Raw genomic sequence first — 18,289 nt, 5'->3', positions numbered from 1 at the left:
ACAGCATGAACTCATCAACAAGCAGGGAAGCAACAAGCACCTCTGACCACTTTACCATAGGGCTGATACAAAGTTCATTGATAAGCCCAGTCCACTGCTAGCCAGCCAGAAAGAAAGAGGAAAAGTGATAATGTGAGCCTACTACTGTATGCAGTATCCAAGCACATATTGGGCAAGAAGCAAGTGGACAGGTTGCCGGTCTATTGGTTGACAGATACACAGAGACAGACAATGATATTTGCATCTTGCATTTTGCAATACAGAATAATCAGTTCATCTTATCTGCATGTCTTAAGACTGTGGGAGGCAATCGGAGCTCCTGAAGGGAACCCACATGGGATAAACATGCAAATTCCTCATAGTAAGGCAGCAGCAGCCCTGTGGACTCCACAACATTTGTGCTTTAAAGTGACAGTGCTAACTCCTGAGCCACCGTCCTAATACAGATAGAATATCACATGAAGACCCAATCCCAATGTCCACACTCACGGACTTTAAGGTGCGTTCCTGTAAAGTCCGCGAGGGTTTAGGGCTGTCCAACCGTCAAATCGTCGAGTGCATGAGGGCTCTCTCGCAGACATTCAGTGTAAGTCCACATTTCTGTAGACTTTGCCTGAGGGAAATACCCACAATTCATAGCTTTGTGATGTTAAACACAGGGTTACCAGGGGAAGACCGGAGGCATTAAAAAAAAAAAAAAAAAAGGTAAACAAAGAGGACGGTAGATGGGTGTTTTCAATTACTATTTGACAATAAGACTACCTCTTCTCTCCTAAAGGAAGAGCCTGGAGGCCCTTCAAATCAGGCATTGAAAAATGGAAAATAAAACCCCACAATTGGCGTTGTCAAGGTAACGTGATATGTCGCCGAAATGTGCTGTCCCATTCATATTTACACAATTCCAAGCCCTTGCAGCCTCTCACACTCAACCATTTACCAGGTGATGTCAGTTAAGTCCCTGAGGGTTCAGGGCTTGAGGTCTTAGGGAGGACATTGGGATTGGACCATATGGTTGGACCATACGGTTATGCTCTTTTTCATGCCAATGTGCCATTTTACAGTCTCCAGTTCAAGTGGTTCATACAGTATTTTGGACATCAGTGAAAACCAGTCAAACACACAGAGAACATCCAAACTCTAGGAAAAGCCAAACAATCACAGTGAGACAAATGTCAGAAGTGTAACATCCAATTAAGTACAAATCCAATGATTTGTGTGTGTGTGTGTGTGTGTGTGTAGGAGAGGGGTCAGGTAACAATAGCACAGTGCTGAGGCGTGGCTGCTCATTTTATGTCTTTCTCCTTTCAAGCCCTCAATTTGTCTTGTTGTAAACACACCATTGTTATGGGTAATAAGCGCCATGATACGCGGGAGGCTGTTGAGTTATGACAACACAAAAATTATACATACAAAACGTGGGAACACCTGTCATGGTGAGCTTTATGCAAACTAGATAATTATAACCTTGTGTTGTGTACTTTGTCTGGAGCGAACATCTTGCTAATTTCCCCATCTTATTTCCATGTATTAGTAAGAGGGATGCTGTGTTTATAGCATTCACAGTATTTTCCAGTGTTTTTCTGTATGAATTTAGTTCATAGCATAAATAATCCAAGAGACATGATGCATTATAACTGAACAGCATTTTGTAAAACATCCTTTTGAAGCATCAAAATGACTTTTGGTTTAGACACGCAGAATATACCGCAATATGGCACAAGGAGGCTTTTCAACATAGCTGTATCATCTTGGTAAACTGCCAACTTCCCTAACCACATACTGGAGCTTAAAACTCACGGTGGATTCGCTCCCTATCAATTTTCCCTGACAGAGGAATTTAAGAAAGTGTTAAAGTTGGCACAAAAAGAGTTGAAATACTGAACTATAATGATGACCATCACGACCTACTGAACATGAACACACACTCTTCCCAAATAAAACCCACCACAGAGATCGGGCTGCTTTCACGTGTTGCTTCTCAGAGCATTATAGAAGGAGACAGGACATGTTTACTACAACCCCTCCGGCATCGGATCAAATATTCATGAAGACAAATAGTATCCAGCCTGGTCTGCAACCAGAGCATGTAATTCAGATTTTGCCATCTGCACTGAAATAAGGGATTACAAACTGCGGGAGACCTAATTTAGACCTGACATAACACTACAGGGACAGTAGGAAGTTACAGTAACAACCAGAACGAGAAAAGAGGTCGCACTGTAGTGTATGTGCACCACACAGAGAATATGCTGCCATGACAACAACCCTGAAGATCAAGCAATGTAGTTGAGTTTCTCTGGGAATGAGCATACAAGGTGACTACTTTAAGTTTCCAACTGTGGCTCATACTGGTATTTGACAAGTTGGGAGCGAGAATATGTTGTTCTAGTTGAGCAATGACACCGGCTGATGGAGATGTAGGGCAAGATAAACAGCAAACAGTGTGCAGCGTTAAAATATGTGGATTGAGATTTCCAAATGTGAGAATAACGGTGGCCCTGAGAGTTCAACGAACTGCAAATTAGGAAAACATATGTAAATAGACAGAAGCAAATGAAGAAACATCTTCACCAATTTGACGACACATGAGCAGCATTTAGAAAAAGCCCTGCAAGAAGCTCACAACATAATAGAGACTGTTTCCGGGGGACACTAAAAAGTGATGCACACGGCTGGAACATGCAGGCACATGGGAGAAGTTGCCTTCAGCGCTTTCTGCCAGAAAAGGGTTTATTTTAACCCAAACCGTGATCTTTTCCTGAGATTTCTGTCAGAAAACCCTGAAGGCAAACTTCCCACGTGTGCAACATGCAACGCTTATTGTTGCCGTTTGTGGATTATGAAGTTATTGAAGTTGGCTATCCGTCAATGGTTTTGGAAAAAGAGCTAAGTTTTTTGGCTTATTTTAACATTGGGATGGCATGATTCAAATACTATTGCAGCTTTTCTAACTATAAAGCAACAAATCTCTGTCTGTGTGTTCTTCGCATATCTCGAGAAACGTTCATCCAATCAACTTCAAACTTGGCTTGTGTACTGCTGGGGATCACATTGAGTGCAGTGTCAAAAGTGGTACAATTTGACGAGATGGTGGTGCTACAACATTGAACATTACGTTTTAGACTGTAACTTTTGAACCGTAAATCTAAGAATCAAAATTTGGAATTGTGTCCGAATCTTTTTTTCCCCCATTGCTTCTCCTACAAATTTTGAGCAATCATCACCAAAATTTGGTACAGAAGTTAAGAAAACATCTCTGGACCAAGCTGGAAAAATATTTTTTAGATTGTCGATGTTCCATACAGTTTTGCTGTAGCTATCCCTCAAAGTTTGCTCAAATGCTGTACGCAGGGCTTATATTACATAAATGTCATATCTCCTGAATGCTTTGTGATATTGTGTGTATGTGTAGATATGATGTCTGAGTGACCATGACAAATTTGGTGCCATTTAGCCAATAGGTGGTGCTGTAGCAGCATCATCCAACTATAAAGAAAGGAATCTCTGTCTGTCTATGTATGTATATTGTTATATTATTATAACTGTCATTCGGTCATTCGCATATCTCAAGGAACGTTCATCCATTCAACTTCACACTTGTCGGGTGCAAGCAGCCATACCGCGGTTCTCGACAACGCTGTCAAGCAATCGGCCCGTTCCAGACGGGCATGCGCACCGAACAGGCACTGCACTATAATATCTGAATCAAGCGATCACAATGATGCATAGCTGATTTTCAATAACTTCATAAGCCACAAACCATGGCAACAACAAGCGTATCCCAGCTGCGTGCATCACTTTTTATGGTCCCCTGGAAACAGTTTAGGTTGTGTTGTGAGCTTCTTGCGGTGCTTTTTCTAAATGCTGCGGATGTGTCGTTAAGATGGTGAAGATGTTTCTTCATTTGATTGTGTTGCGCCTATTTGCATGTGTTTTTTTCTAAATATACAGTGCGTTGAGCTCTCAGGGCCACAGCAAAGCAGGTCTCTTTAACTGGCGGCCTGTGGGCCAACTACGGCTAGCCGATCGAGCCAGACTGGCGCGCCAAACAGTTCTGTTTAAAAATAAATACGATTTAAAACCTGAAGAAAAAAAACAAGAGAATAACGGACATTTTGCCACAATAAATCCTTCAAACCAGCAGTCAATCACATGCGTTATTGGTGATGAAAGCCCTCCTTTGCATGCTGCTGTAATCGCAGGCTTGAAGCCAGCTAGCAGGTGTCCAGAAATCCGAAACTAGCTCATTGTGTCAAGTGTACATACTGTACATAATGAGAATACTAGGGCTGGGCCCTTAGCTTTATGAAAATGTGGCTGTGTGAAAATATAGCTGAATAGCCCTGCTGCAGAGAAAGCTTGACCTAAGAGTCCAATCATTCCACTTGTGAAGATGAAATCGTTGCCTTGAGTGATATCTGTGTCTCAGAATCTGTGAAGTAAAGTAGTAAGAGTCTTTACCTGTGAGCGAGCGCTTGCGACTGCGGGAGCTTCCACATCCAGCGCATTCAGAGAACTTGGACCAGGCGGTTAGAGTGCAGTCATCCTTGCAAGCCACCCGGCACTCTCTGATCTGAGGGGGCAAGGGGCCAGCCCATCGCAGGCACTCTGTCATATTGGCCGACTCACCGCTCTCCCCAACACAACTGACTCCTGCAAACACAGGGGGGAGGCAAGAATGTCACTCGAATTATACAGACAATGCACAAATAACAGATCCCATGCCACCAAGTTGACCTTCAGTCCTTGGTGTTGTTTTAAATCTCCCTACAGATATATTTATGGTTATGCATGCTAGAATAAGCCTGATTTTAGCATTAGGTCATATTCACAGTTTGATTGAGCAGCAACAGGGAGGGACGGGTCTATTAATTTCTTTTATGTTTCGTTGAATGGTCTCACAAAGAACAGGGAGCTACAGAATTGTCATTGCGTAAGTCATAGCTATAAAAAATATCCCTGCGCAGCTTTCATGTTAAGATCTGGTGAGATGCTAATTCAACCTTCAAGCACAACACCTTTATCAGACTCTTCAGACAACTATGATTTATTGAATAAAAACAAGACATTCATAATAGCAGATTAACATGAAAGCTAAATACTTCAGCCAGAATGATGTATAAACTATCTAATCAGAGTATCTGATCAAAGAGGACATCACAATCGAGTACTGTAGCTGCAATGTGTGCCTGTGTGCACTAAGAATAATTTCTTAGAACACACAGCGAGACCAGATGGGTTATTTCTGTTACTAAACACCTGATGTAGCTCTCAATTAACTGCAAGCAGACTTTCAGTCCCACGTGGCTGCTTTTGATAACTTTGGAAAATACCCCTGAACACGTTTTTGGCAATCCTTTTATATCTCTTACATCAAAATGAAAAACTGTCAGAGAAGAAAGGCCACTCTTTGTCAGAAAAGACAGAGCTAGCAGTAGTTAAGGGAGAAAAAACAGTATACACTTAAATGCAAGTTGAGAACAGGAGACAGGATCAATATGAGAGGTACATCAGAACCTCAACTTGCCTTGAAAACAGGAAAATTGTTCTTGTTCTTTTTTTGAAATAGAAAAAAACCTTTCCTGTGATTCTCCTACAGTAGCTAACAAAATGAACATGTAATCCCCCCAAGAATTATCTAATCTGCAGCAAGATGCTTCATCGCTTTTGGTGAAATCAAACTGGTTAAATATCCTTTCAGAGCTGGAAATTTAGATCCTTTGTGTTTGTAGCTTGCGTGTTGAGCCTTATGGTGCTTTCATCAGACCAAGCAGCATACTTTATTAAATGCTGAGACACAGTGCAGATGCATTAGTCTTTTTTTTTTTGTCAAAATAAGACCAGCGTCTGAGACATCAAAAGGGAGGTTTTGCTTGATAGACAATTGAGTCAATTATTACCAGGGCTGTGTATTGGCAAGAATCTGGAGATACGATACGTATCATGATACAGGGGTTACGATTCAATATGTTGCGATACTGTAAGTAAGGCGGTATATTGCGATTTGTCATAGTATAAAAAACAAACCACCATATGCATACAATCTGAGTAAAAAAAGTTAATTTTATCAAGAATTTCCCAATTTGGGATCAATAAAGTACATATATCTATCTATCTATCTATCTAGAACAGTGAGATCTGCATTTGTATTCATCACAGTCCCTGTAACATCCAACATCATTGCACTACTTTGAGAGGGCACATACACTGAGAGGACGCATCTCTTTGAAAATGAAATAAAGTATTGACTGAGTTCATCTTTGCATGTAAACTGTTAATTAAAAATCAATACAGTGTTTTTGAAAATCGAAACAGTATCACAAAACATAATATCACAATACTCAATATTTTCAGATATATTTTCTTACATCCTTAATTACAACATCACAAAACAAAAAAAGTATATGTATTGCTCAACATCCTGCTATAATAAACTGAATATTAAATGATGTTTAAGTTAAAAGGTGCATCGATAAGAAACTGTTTATATATTCACACAAATATCTTAAGAAAAAACAGAAAAGCAAAGACATTATGCAGTACCGGTGTAACAGGGACCTTCATTAGTATGCAGATATTATATGTCTATTCTACAGAGGCAATCTAAAGGAAATTGACAGTGTTCTTGAAATATAGATCAAGAACACACACATGACATAACGAATGCAACGTGCATGCAGGATGTGAACAGTGGCAGTAATGGCGTAATCAGGTTGCACACTTAATGCAAATACTCCCCAGATAAAGACATTTGAATTACACTAATCAGCAGACCCATAAGATGGGAAAGGAATGACTTCCGTAATTTCCAACACTGATATTTCAGTCTGCATGGTTCCTGGCATGAATGTTTGCGTGGATAATCATTAAGTGAGTGTTGAAACAGCGGCTCAGCCCTAGCTTAAAGGGAAGCAACATAAATGAGAAACCTCAAAAATAGTGATGAACCTATATTATGAGTTAATTACATGAATTAGATAAGAAGAAAAAACAAATGAGTAAGTGTGTGGATGCTCCAGCAGTCTGCTGGCTGAGGAGAGAGAGGGAGGATTTTTTTTAGCTTTGATAGTTGGCACTGATTTGACAGGAGCAGTTGAAACAAGAAATTGGAGCAGATAGACTCTACACAGGACATTACAATATTAAAATGCGTTGCTGTCTCATATGGACACTGTGGGATTTGAGAGGCAATGTTACCAGTAAAGGAAACTTCTCCTCCCCCAACGGCTTTGAGGATTCACAGTTATACAAACATGCCTTTAATCCATTCGATTGATTTCTATTTGACTTTTAAATTTTGCCCTCTGACAAAAGCTGTTGGGTTTCTATATGTCTGCTGAGGATGTGTGGGATGGTCATTTGCATGTGAGGCCTCTACAAAAGCATCACAAGGGAGATGGGAGCTATTATTAAAGTGCGTTTGTGTAACATTCACAATCACAGCGATAAAAAAACAACCTTTTATTTTGCAATGTACGTGTTTAGGTTAAATAGTGATGATATTATGATGAGATGAATCTTATATTTCCTTTAACAAACCTGTTTGATAACCAACGAATCATTAACAGCTGCTACAGTATTTAGTCCAATTAGCCTTCCACCGTGGGAATAATTATACATCCCTGTTGGCATTTAATTCTGTCCATTTACCTTGAATGGTGTTCCCAACCCAACCCCAGTCACAACCCCATTCTGTCATCTCCAGTATCTTTTATTAGCAACGCCCAGCACTGCGAGTACTGACATTCTGGTTTTGAACTGGGAGCCATCCATTTTTAACATAATTGTTTCATCCTCTGGTTGCCCGAGCCCATTTGTGTGGCCTTTCACATCATCTCCTCTCACAGATGTTAACAATTTTTGTCACAGTATCTCCGCCACTGACAGGGGTCATCTTTAATTATACACTTACTTAGAAAGGTGAATACTTCTGAGGGAGAACTGAAAGGACACGCTTTGAAGAGGATTGTCACGGTCCAGATTTTTAAGATCTTTTCTGTGGCAATGTTGTAGACTTTGAGGACATTCTTTAAAGAAAATCACATCTAACTATAAAGCAAGGAATCCCTGTCTGTCTGTGTGCCTGTATGTGGGTATGTCCTTCGCATATTTCGAGAACAGCTCAACCGATCAACTTAACAATTGGCAGAATCCAACCAGAGTGTATTTCACCGGTGTGACCATGAGTGTACCTCAACTTGGGAGCGTTTTTTCCCCTCGTAAGACTGTATTTCCCCGCTGTAAGACTTGATACTAACACTGGTAACGTTACTGCCAGTAAAATACCTTGATTGTTAAATCCATGCTCTACTTTATAACCACAGTGGTTAAGTCAAATCAAGCGACTAACACACCTATTTGGAAATGACTTCCACTAAGTTATTTTCACCGATGTTTCTGACTGCGACTAACCGCGACCAGGGTGAATTTTTCAGGGTCAGATTTAGTGATTTGGGGCCCCAGGTAGGGCAGCTTGCTCTACTTTTTCTCCAACTGTGAATGTTGGTATAGGCAGTGGTAGAAGAAAAAGGTCACTCAAAACTTTTTTTCTGAAGTCAAACTATTAACTCTTAATAGTACAACTATTAATACTGCATAGTTAAAGTCTCTGCATTTCTCTGTCTGGTAAATGTAGTATTACAATGTTTTCCCCTTAAGTAGAAGTACAAGATAAGTAATATACAGTTGAGTTGCATATTTTTGAAGTGCTTTGGTGGCCTTATTTCGGGGTACGAGTTAGAACGGTAACGTAATTCAATACTTTTCATATCTTAACAGCATAATTAATCTATTTGGGACCCTTTTAGTTGGGGATCCCAAGGCCCAAGTTGACCACTGACTATTTGTATAAAAATGTAGCCACAAATTCCCAGACTGACCATACACGGTCCATTCATATCCTCAGTTTTGACCAAGTCTTGTTTCTCGTGAACCAGATTTGTGACGCACTTATTGCTCAGGACTCAAGGAAGCGCAGTGTCGAGTGTGAAGTGGTTTGTATGAGCAGTTCTCCAGAATGCTGCAAGCAGCAACACCAGAGGCCAAGCATTAGGCCCGTTCTAAACAGGCACTGCACTCGTTTAATCAATATGCCTCAGAACATATTACATTTTCTATCATTACTTTCAACACTAGTTTTTTTTTTTTATCCACTTTAAACCCCTCCCATCAAATAGAATGTATATATGTTAATTCATACTGCTTATATAATGTTCTTCTAAGCGATGCCTTGTGAAGAGAAATGTGGATTGGATTCATTATGGCCGTTAAGTCACATTTTTCCTGCAGCGAAAGATCAACATGACTCATTTTCTATTGAATAATTTCTCAAAACAGTTCCAGTTCTTCTCAGGGAGGGGTAAAACACATCCAGCTGGTTACGAGCCACAACTTGGCTGAATTAAGACACAGTGTGTTGTAGTTAGCGTGAAATCCATTGGCTTACTGCCTTCTCCAAGTTATCAGCTAAAACTTTATACAGGCTTTTCAGGGTTGCCTGTTCTATTTAGTGGAAGCTTATTTCCTTTTGGCAAGATTGGATTCATCTTCTCAAATCTTGTCTTATTTAATAACGCCTCTTATCCGTGAACTCTCGTATGTCGGGTCAGCGTATGAACCACAACCCTTCACCTCACTTGGTCAGACATTTGCATTTATTCAACATACAGCCTTGCATCTGACATGGGGCCAGAAACACACACTGAGATGGGAGGAAGCATTTACTCAAGCCAAGGGCATATTGGATTTGTAAAACACAAACCCCAGTCGCATGCATTTCTGAAGCATGCCGTACATGCCTGAGCTAATGTATCCAGCAATCTGACTGGCCCTGACTGGGCTGAAATTCCCTGGTTGCTAATTTAACTGTTCTGCAACTGAGTGTTCCATCAACGCTATCCACTAGCCATCTACTGTACCAGTTTCCCAGGGCTGTACAGTACTTCTACTAAAGCTTCCAATTTCCCACCAACATTCCTCTACAGTAATTCTCCCAGGAATGCCAACCTGGCAACCAGAACGATGCTTTCCTCAAGGAAAACAAAACAAGTTTCTGCAGTGGCTGTGTGCCTGGCGTTGCCTCTCAGTTAGTGTTAGTTCAGCCAGAATGAGGCAAAATACAAAAACTAATATACTTGTAATTAACAACAATCTATGTGAAACAATATTGTCGACCAAAAGCTCAGTGAAATACACATGATATAAAGTGTATGGTTTGATGCATTTAAATCCACCACTTCATGTAGATGCAAACCCCAATTTCCATAGCAAATGTGGGAAATGTGTTTATTCAGAGTAATTTGGACGCAGCAAACAAACAAAGTCAATGGATACGTTAATACGGATGTGCACTGAGCAGCAACTCGAGCAGCTATTCTCAACCAGTGAACCGCGGAGATACTGCCAAATGGTTAAATTAAATTCAAAATAATCATCTTTGGTAATTTACAAAACCAGCCATTTTTAAATGTAAATGTACTCAAAAATTCACATAAATAAAAAATAAGTCAAATTAAAATGCATAATCACAATGACCAGTTACTAGGGGTTTTTATCGATCTGGATTGATACATCGATTCAATGATCAACGATGCAATATCATCGATTTAATGTGAAAACATCAATACATATCATCTTTAAGATACGCCTTTATTTTGAAATTCCCATGGCACGTCTGTGTCACTATTCCTGTCCAAGCGCACCCCCTTACTACAGAGCCCAGTAATAAAACTGTCAAATCATATTTATTTGCTTTTAGTGAGTTGGTATAAATGTAACTGATTGTGTTTAATATGGATATAATATTGTTTCATATCAATCGCAGGTGCCTGAATTGTGATAACAACAAATATCGTATCGTTGTCCAAATAATCGCTATAATATCGTAACGTAATGAAACTTGATCAGGGAGAGAAAAACGTGTTTCGCCACTGTTCCCTCGGATGCATTGACACAAAATGGATCATTTTTTAAACGATAGCGATGTGGGAGACGACCCTGTGCCAGTAAATGTGGTGAGGATATATCAGCCAGAATACATTCAATTTGGATTCAAAATTTATTTTGGTCATTACAGCTGACAGTGGCATAACACATATTTACAACCCAGTTTATTTTTCTCCTTTTTCTGTCATGTTATGTTTTCTTTCCTTATTTATTTTGGAAGTTTTTGGCAAACAGAAGTGGGCCTTAAGTTACAAAAGGTTGAGAACCCCTGGACTAGATGATGTCTCAACACGTTCTCATCCCAACCCGTCACATACGGACGCTTTGTCAGACCCCATGATGTCACTTTTGGTTGCATACACGTGCTTATCATTGTGAATTCAAACAAAAACACTTGGTTTAGACAACAAACCCACTTAGTTAGGTTTAGGGGGAAAAAATCATGATTGGGCTATTTGTAAAATGAAAGTGAAACTTAACGCACGGGTCATGAACAGCGGTCTCCTGGATGAAAGCCCTATCTTTGTTGAACCCATCCACCTCCCCGTCCGCCCACCCAGTGTGTGTTTTTTTGCTCTTTAAACTATGTCACCATACTCCCGGCGCACTTTCTCTTTGTGTTTCATATTGCCGCGGATGGGTTTCCATTGTAGTTTCTTGAAAGCACGGTGTGTCTCATACAGACGCTAAAGGGTGCCTTGTGCATCGGCATCACACGCCAACAGTGACAAAGCGTCGATATTTTACGCCCTGGGAATGAGAACGGGCTTAGAGCTTGGAGCTATCCCGAGTTGTATGAATGTACAAAGGCAGGAGCAGAGAAGAGAGGGTCTCGAGGAAATCTGTGGAAACTGAGTTTCTAGCAACTTCTGAAACCAGCCTGTCTGAGCTGTGACTCACAGAGTCGCAGCAAATGTCTTTGCAGTCAGACAGCAAACACTTTCATTGGCTGTTTATGGCCAGAAGACAAAGAAATATTACACAGTAGCAGTGCTAAAAGGTAGGACTACGTCTTTATCATGTTTTACCATGTAACACTCAAGGATAGGATCAAAAGGATTAAATAATACCAACATTTAATGTTAATGTGTAGTAATTATTCACAATTAAATCATTTGTGAATGTTTTATTCATATAATAAGACCGTATAGTCATTTACAAATCTGTTGATTCCACCATTCATCCATTATCTATACCTACTTATCCTCTACGGGATGGCCAGGGCTGATCACGGCTGACATTGGGAAATATGCGGGGTAAATTATAAGGCAATACATGCTTTATTAATTAATTTAATAAATATTGTATTATAAAATAATGGTTTATTAATGAAAGTACAGTTGATGTAAATGCACCAGAGACTTTTTAGTGCTATGTTAGTACTGTATATATAACATTTAATCATTTATGGCTTTAAAAATAGTCAACATAACATGTGTAAGTTTATAGACTTAGACATTAGTCACCACAAGATGCAACTGAAGGAAAATGCAGAGGAGAAGGTGACCTATATTTTGCAGTAGAACAGGACGAATGTTTGACATGATAATGCTGCACAACCTGTTTGTTCATATTCAGCTTCTCAATGATGAATGATGAAGAGGAATATTTGAAGCAGATACCATCTCACACACCCTTCCCACAGGATGTGAATATTGAAACTGCATGGAACATGACAGTGTTGAATATTATGAGCGTCACTGAAAGTCATGTTAAGGAAATCTGAATTTCAAACGGCAAAACAGAAAAGCAAGAGGTGTTCAAAAAAGGGAAAATAGAAAATGAATAAGGCAGGGTTGTCAAAGTTAACGCGATAATAACGCGTTAACGCAAATGGGCAAAGGAATCCATTGGTACCAACCATGTCATACTAGCTTGTCGGGAAGGAGGCTAAGTAACGCTTCAAACTTATGCTAAATTTTGGCGAGGAAAAACTGACATTGCCATTTTCAAAGGGGTCCCTTGACCTCTGCTGTCAAGATATATGAATGAAAACGGGTTCTATGGGTACCCACGAGTCTCCTCTTTACAGACATGTCCACTTTATGATAATCCCATGCAGTTTGGGGCAAGTCATAGTCAAGTCAGCACACTGACACACTGACAGCTGTTGTTGCCTGTTGGGCTCGAGTTATGATTTGAGTATATTTTGTATGCTAAATGCAGTACCTGTGAGGGTTTCTGGACAATATGTGTCATTGTTTTGTGTTGTTAATTGATTTTGAATAATAAATATATATATACATTTGCATAAGGCAAGCATATTTGCCCACTCCAATGTTGATAAGAGTATTAAATACTTGTCAAATCATTTTGAACAGATAAAAAGAATGTGCAATTAATCAAAATTAACTATTGACAATCATGAGATTAATAGTGATTAAAAATATTTAACCGACAGTCCTAGAATAAGCATAATGTGTAATTGGACTTCATTACATGGAAACTGCAAGAGTAATTACATGAACACAATAAAATGAAATAAAGCTGCATCTTAAGTGGTAATGTTATCTAAATCAGATTAAATTCTACTTTCTGAGTGTGGGTGGATGATAGCATATAAAGAGCTCTCTCGCGGCAATGCAGCATCTTTAAAGGTCCTTGAGTAACATAATTGAGAAACTCCTGCTGAAACTTGCTGTCATTAAATTTTGATATGCCCTTATCCAATGGCCCCATGCCCCTCGTATGGCCATATTCCCAATTATTGTGCCCTAATTATGCCCCAATGTGACATTTATGTGTCCTTTTCATTGAATTGTTTCAGCCCTCCACTGAGTGAAAGTAAACCCTGGATAGAGTCTTTCTTGCTGCAACTCTATATTTAAATCCAGTATTTCTACAGACTGCAAATTCCAAACCCATACTTCACTTTTTCAAATGTCACAGGTATTTAACTTAGTCATTTTCTAATCATATTCAAATAGGAAGCTCTAAAGGTCAATGAGGCTTGCTCTTAACCTGGGAACGCTACACACGCTTTCCCCATCCTCACCAAAAAAGTCATAGAAATTCACTTGAGAAATGTCAGTCATAATTATACCACCTAGTATAAGTGAGCAACGGTGAGAGCAGAAATGCTGGAAGGTTCTTGGGGCGGCACAGAATGCCACTGAAAACTTGACTTGAATCACATCAGTAAATTAGATAGAACAGCCAGTTTCTGGGATTTATTGGGACATTTGCTCTCCTCTAAACGAGTCTGAAATGATCCAATTAACACTCTGGCTCTTTAACGATTTGGGCCAGTGGCAGTCGTTTTCACAACTACACTCAGAGAAACGCACTTGTTCATGAAGGACAGTAAACAGGAATCTGCACATTCCAGAAAACCCATTCAAACGTTCACAGAGCACAATCAATTAGGTGTGGTGAACACAGGGATGCTACCAATAGTAATGATTATATCATAATACAGCCAACAAACATCAACAACACATCATATTAAGTTGAATAACTTAAGAGGAAAATATACCCGGAATGGCATGAAAAAGTTAAGTTTTTAAGTTTTTTTGGAGTGTCAGCTTCAACCCTTTCACCTAAAAAATTACGTTCCCACACAGCTAAACTGCATTCTCTATTACTTCTCAAGGGAAACATAATTTCTCCTGGACTGGTCGCAGTTTTTAATAGTTTTAAACATTGTTGTAAATTGAAACAAAACACAACAAAAGCACTTTGTTAGGTGTAGTAAAAAAAAAGATCATTGGTTTGGCGTAAAATAACTACGTTTGTTTAGTTAATTTATTAAGCTACAGACGTAAATTAGAATAAGAATACATTCACTATTTGTTTCACACGGAACACGAACAGCGGCGTCCTGGGTGACAGACGTGTGTTTGTTTGACCCATCCACCACCCCGATCTCCTACACGGACTTACGAGGACAATCGTTACTAAAAGTATTTGTGATACGTCAAAAACAAAGTAATCCGCAACAAAATTGTTAGGAGACAGACAAAAAACTGTTCCAGAGTTAAAAGAAGGAAGACTAAACCTCTCAATTATCTTGAATCTGTGCAAATTACCTAAAAAAATAGCTAATTATATTCAAATAACAGCAAAACTAGCCAGTATACAAATAACATAGTCAGATACATTATTCAGTACAGACGCTGATATATGACAAACAACTATCAATAGAACAAATTGTGATATCTGTATTAGTGTATCAATATCATTATATTAATATATATTGCAAATCTACAATGTATATATGTATACTGTATACAAAGCATTGACTAAAGCCACACCACAGCATTTGCAGCCAGCTAGATTAGTGACTGTATATTACTGTGGGTTGTTATCCCAACAATTCACATTCACCTAGAAAAATGTTGCAAAAGCAACTACAGAATAAATGCACAATAATAAATGCCCGTTCACAAAGGCACGTCCAGTGCACCTTATGTGTTGATATTTTGCACCGAGAGATTTTACATGTGCATTCATCTGTAGAAATGAAAACATTTGTTGGAACATTTGTCTAAATATTTGTATCCATTTGGGGGAAACGAGGTTCACTTAAAACTGTTCACAAGTCACAAGTGACAGTTCATTTAAATTTATTTCTGTGAATTAGGAATAATTTCTGTTTTTGGCTTTTCATTATTAATGGATTGTGTTCTCTGACAGTTTATTTTCATTGTTAATTTGCGACCATAAATCACAGAAAACTCTATTGGAGGAGCACTGTTGTGTGAGCCCAACAAGTTTTAAAACTTTATTGTGTGAGTCCATCCACACACGTCTGTATTTAATGTGTGCGTTGTGTGTAACAAGGCTGATTATTTCTGTCAACCTGCTGCTAATATGCCATCTGACTTGCTGCATTCATTAATAAGAAACCAGCTCTGTGATGAGATCATCAAGACAACAGACTGAAAAGGTTCATCTCGTTACACCCTCTGGACAAATTGCCTCCGTCTTTTATGTTTCCATCACTTGCTTGTTAAAGTAGCAGTTCTGAAAGGGTTATTAGGTCTCATTAAATAAGGGGAGTAAATAGATGGAGGAGCGGAGCTTTAAATGGTGATATCACAGCTGCTGACAAGTGTAGAGGATATAATGGGTCAGGAAAGAAAGAAATCACTTGCCTCGTGTTTCTAAACCAGCTCCACAGGCTTCTGCTGGTCCGGACAACCCACGTCGAACCGAGTCTGGAACCAAACTACAGCTGTGCCACTTGTGTGTCCTCCAGCTGTGTGGAAACACAGAGACAGACAGACTTAGTGTGTTATTGGAGCTTCATTTACACCACAGGCAATTCTGCTCTGTGTTTGATTTATAATTGTTGGTCTGGACCACATGCAGCCAACATGCAACCTCCATATAGGCAGGAACACATACAGTTTGTTATCACTGCTACTGTAATCAAAATAAAAAATAATGTGATTAAATTTGTGTAAGCCAAATTGCTAACTTGATTGGTATTTGGTGAGAACACTGCTGGAAACATGTCATTGTTATGCTGCTTGAATGTCAACCTCTCCACTGATTATATACTGTGAAATTGCATTTACATTAACAGGTATACAGTAATATATAGGATTATTTGTGGAATGTTGGTAAAAAGTTTAAAAGGTAGGTAGAGACTGATGCCCTATTGCTTTTTGTTTATTTTCCCTATTTTTTCATAACTTTTCAAAATAAAACATGGTAAATTACAAATGTTGCATTCCTTATTGTAATGCCAAATTCACACCAGGCAGCGGCGAAATGCGGCTCAGCGCGATAATTAAATTTTTCCACAGCCGGGAGGCTTGTTCAAGTGTTTCAGGTGGGAAGAAATTCTTTTGACATAGGTCAACATTTAACAGGAGTCACAGGATCGGTTCACTAATTGGCTGCCGGTATTCTCTGGCCGCACTTAGGCACTAAAAAGTTCAACTTTTCCCAACTTTTAGTGCAGCTAAACAGCTGCAGGTTTCAATAACATTGCACTGAAGCTTGCCGCAGGCCGCACTTTGCTGCTACTCTGGTGTGAATTCGCCATGAGGTCACAATAAAAAATGGTGTCAACTGCCTTGTGATTAAAGTTTAAAAAAAAATCTGTTCCCTTTAAACAGTCTGACTTCTCTTTATTGGATTTATGCCAAATTTACATATTCTAATGTGTTAACTGGACAATACTATTGGTTAGCAACATCAAGAGTCTACTGAAAACAGCAGGTTTTCATGAAAAGCTGTTGAGAGATTTGTAGATCTCACAGGACACCAACGCTGCGAACTGTTTCTCTAATCACGTAAAAGCAGAACTCAAGCATACCTCAATACCATATTGTAAAGTTTTATGTGAACTTCAGTATACAGCCAAAACAGCCATGCATTGTGTCCAATTGGCAAAGCTTCTCAGTGTTGGTAGCCTGTCATGTCATACTTTTGTTTAGATTCAGCATTTTGTCCTTGACTAATATGCCAAATACATATTATGCAATGTTATTTATCTAACTTTGAATAACCAATAACTATTACAGCTCTCAGTCAATAACTTTGGTATTGGGTGTGACTTCATGTTTAAGAGTTAAACAAACATTTTTATCTGAATGTGCTTTTTTTCTGCTGTAGTAAAATGAGTCTCATTGAGCACAGCATGCATGTTTAAAGAAATTGACATTGCATTGTAAGCAGCATGTTTATGCCATTATAAAAGCACATGCAGACATTTCAAGTACTTCATAACAATAATACACCCTTGGGTTGCACTTCCTTCTCCCCCTGTGCTATTATACAGCAGATGCCCGTATCGTTGGATAGGAAAGGAAAATGGTTATGAATGCCGGTTTTACCTATACACGGGACACACAGGAAGTGATTCACAGTCTCTCTCTTCGTACACCGTGTCGGGGCACTCTTGACCTCCATTAGCAGATCTCTGAATGATGGTTCGGTATCGAGACTGTGTGGCGGCAGTTGTATTTTCTGTTGAACATGAAACACAATCTTCACAAAATAAGCTGCGTTCGGTGGAAGATTAGTTGCACAGTTGTATTTAAGTGAATGTTTTTTCCAGGAGGAAGAGGAAGTAAAATGATACGGAGACGAACGGCTGACACATAATGTCTGGGACACCAAATAAATAGCGACACACTATCACCGGTGCAGTGTAATATCTGGAAGTTGATCGTATCCTGATTAGCTTGCCCTTGTGGCTGTGATGTCCTCCACTTCACTGCAGTCTGTTTTTCGGACACACCACACTGTAATGGCTTCATTTGGCTCACGCTCCAAGGCTCATTACACAACACTAATTACTAAACATTGAAAATGGTGCAATTAAGAAAGTGATTACATCATCAGCGGGCCCAATGGACTACAGCATATTTACAGAGACGAGAGGCCGGCT

The 18,289-nt window shown here is 39.3% G+C and overlaps 1 protein-coding gene across 3 annotated transcripts in view; it reads right to left on the bottom strand.

Moving 5' to 3' along the window:
- Window positions 1-18,289, bottom strand: part of thsd7ba (thrombospondin, type I, domain containing 7Ba) — a 225,895-nt gene that overhangs the window by 57,205 nt on the left and 150,401 nt on the right. For all 3 annotated transcript variants that reach the window (XM_074659769.1, XM_074659768.1, XM_074659770.1), the window contains 3 exons: window positions 17,733-17,865; window positions 16,041-16,144; window positions 4,462-4,653 (listed from right to left, as the gene is read on the bottom strand). In XM_074659769.1, the coding sequence (XP_074515870.1) occupies window positions 4,462-4,653; window positions 16,041-16,144; window positions 17,733-17,865 (429 nt within the window). The remainder of the gene's footprint in view (window positions 1-4,461; window positions 4,654-16,040; window positions 16,145-17,732; window positions 17,866-18,289) is intronic.

This window comes from Sebastes fasciatus, chromosome 14 (assembly GCF_043250625.1).
Source record: "Sebastes fasciatus isolate fSebFas1 chromosome 14, fSebFas1.pri, whole genome shotgun sequence".
In the NCBI taxonomy this organism is placed as follows: Eukaryota; Metazoa; Chordata; class Actinopteri; order Perciformes; family Sebastidae; genus Sebastes; species Sebastes fasciatus.
Note: the sequence above shows the minus strand (reverse complement) of the source record. Positions and strands in the feature narration are given on the sequence as shown.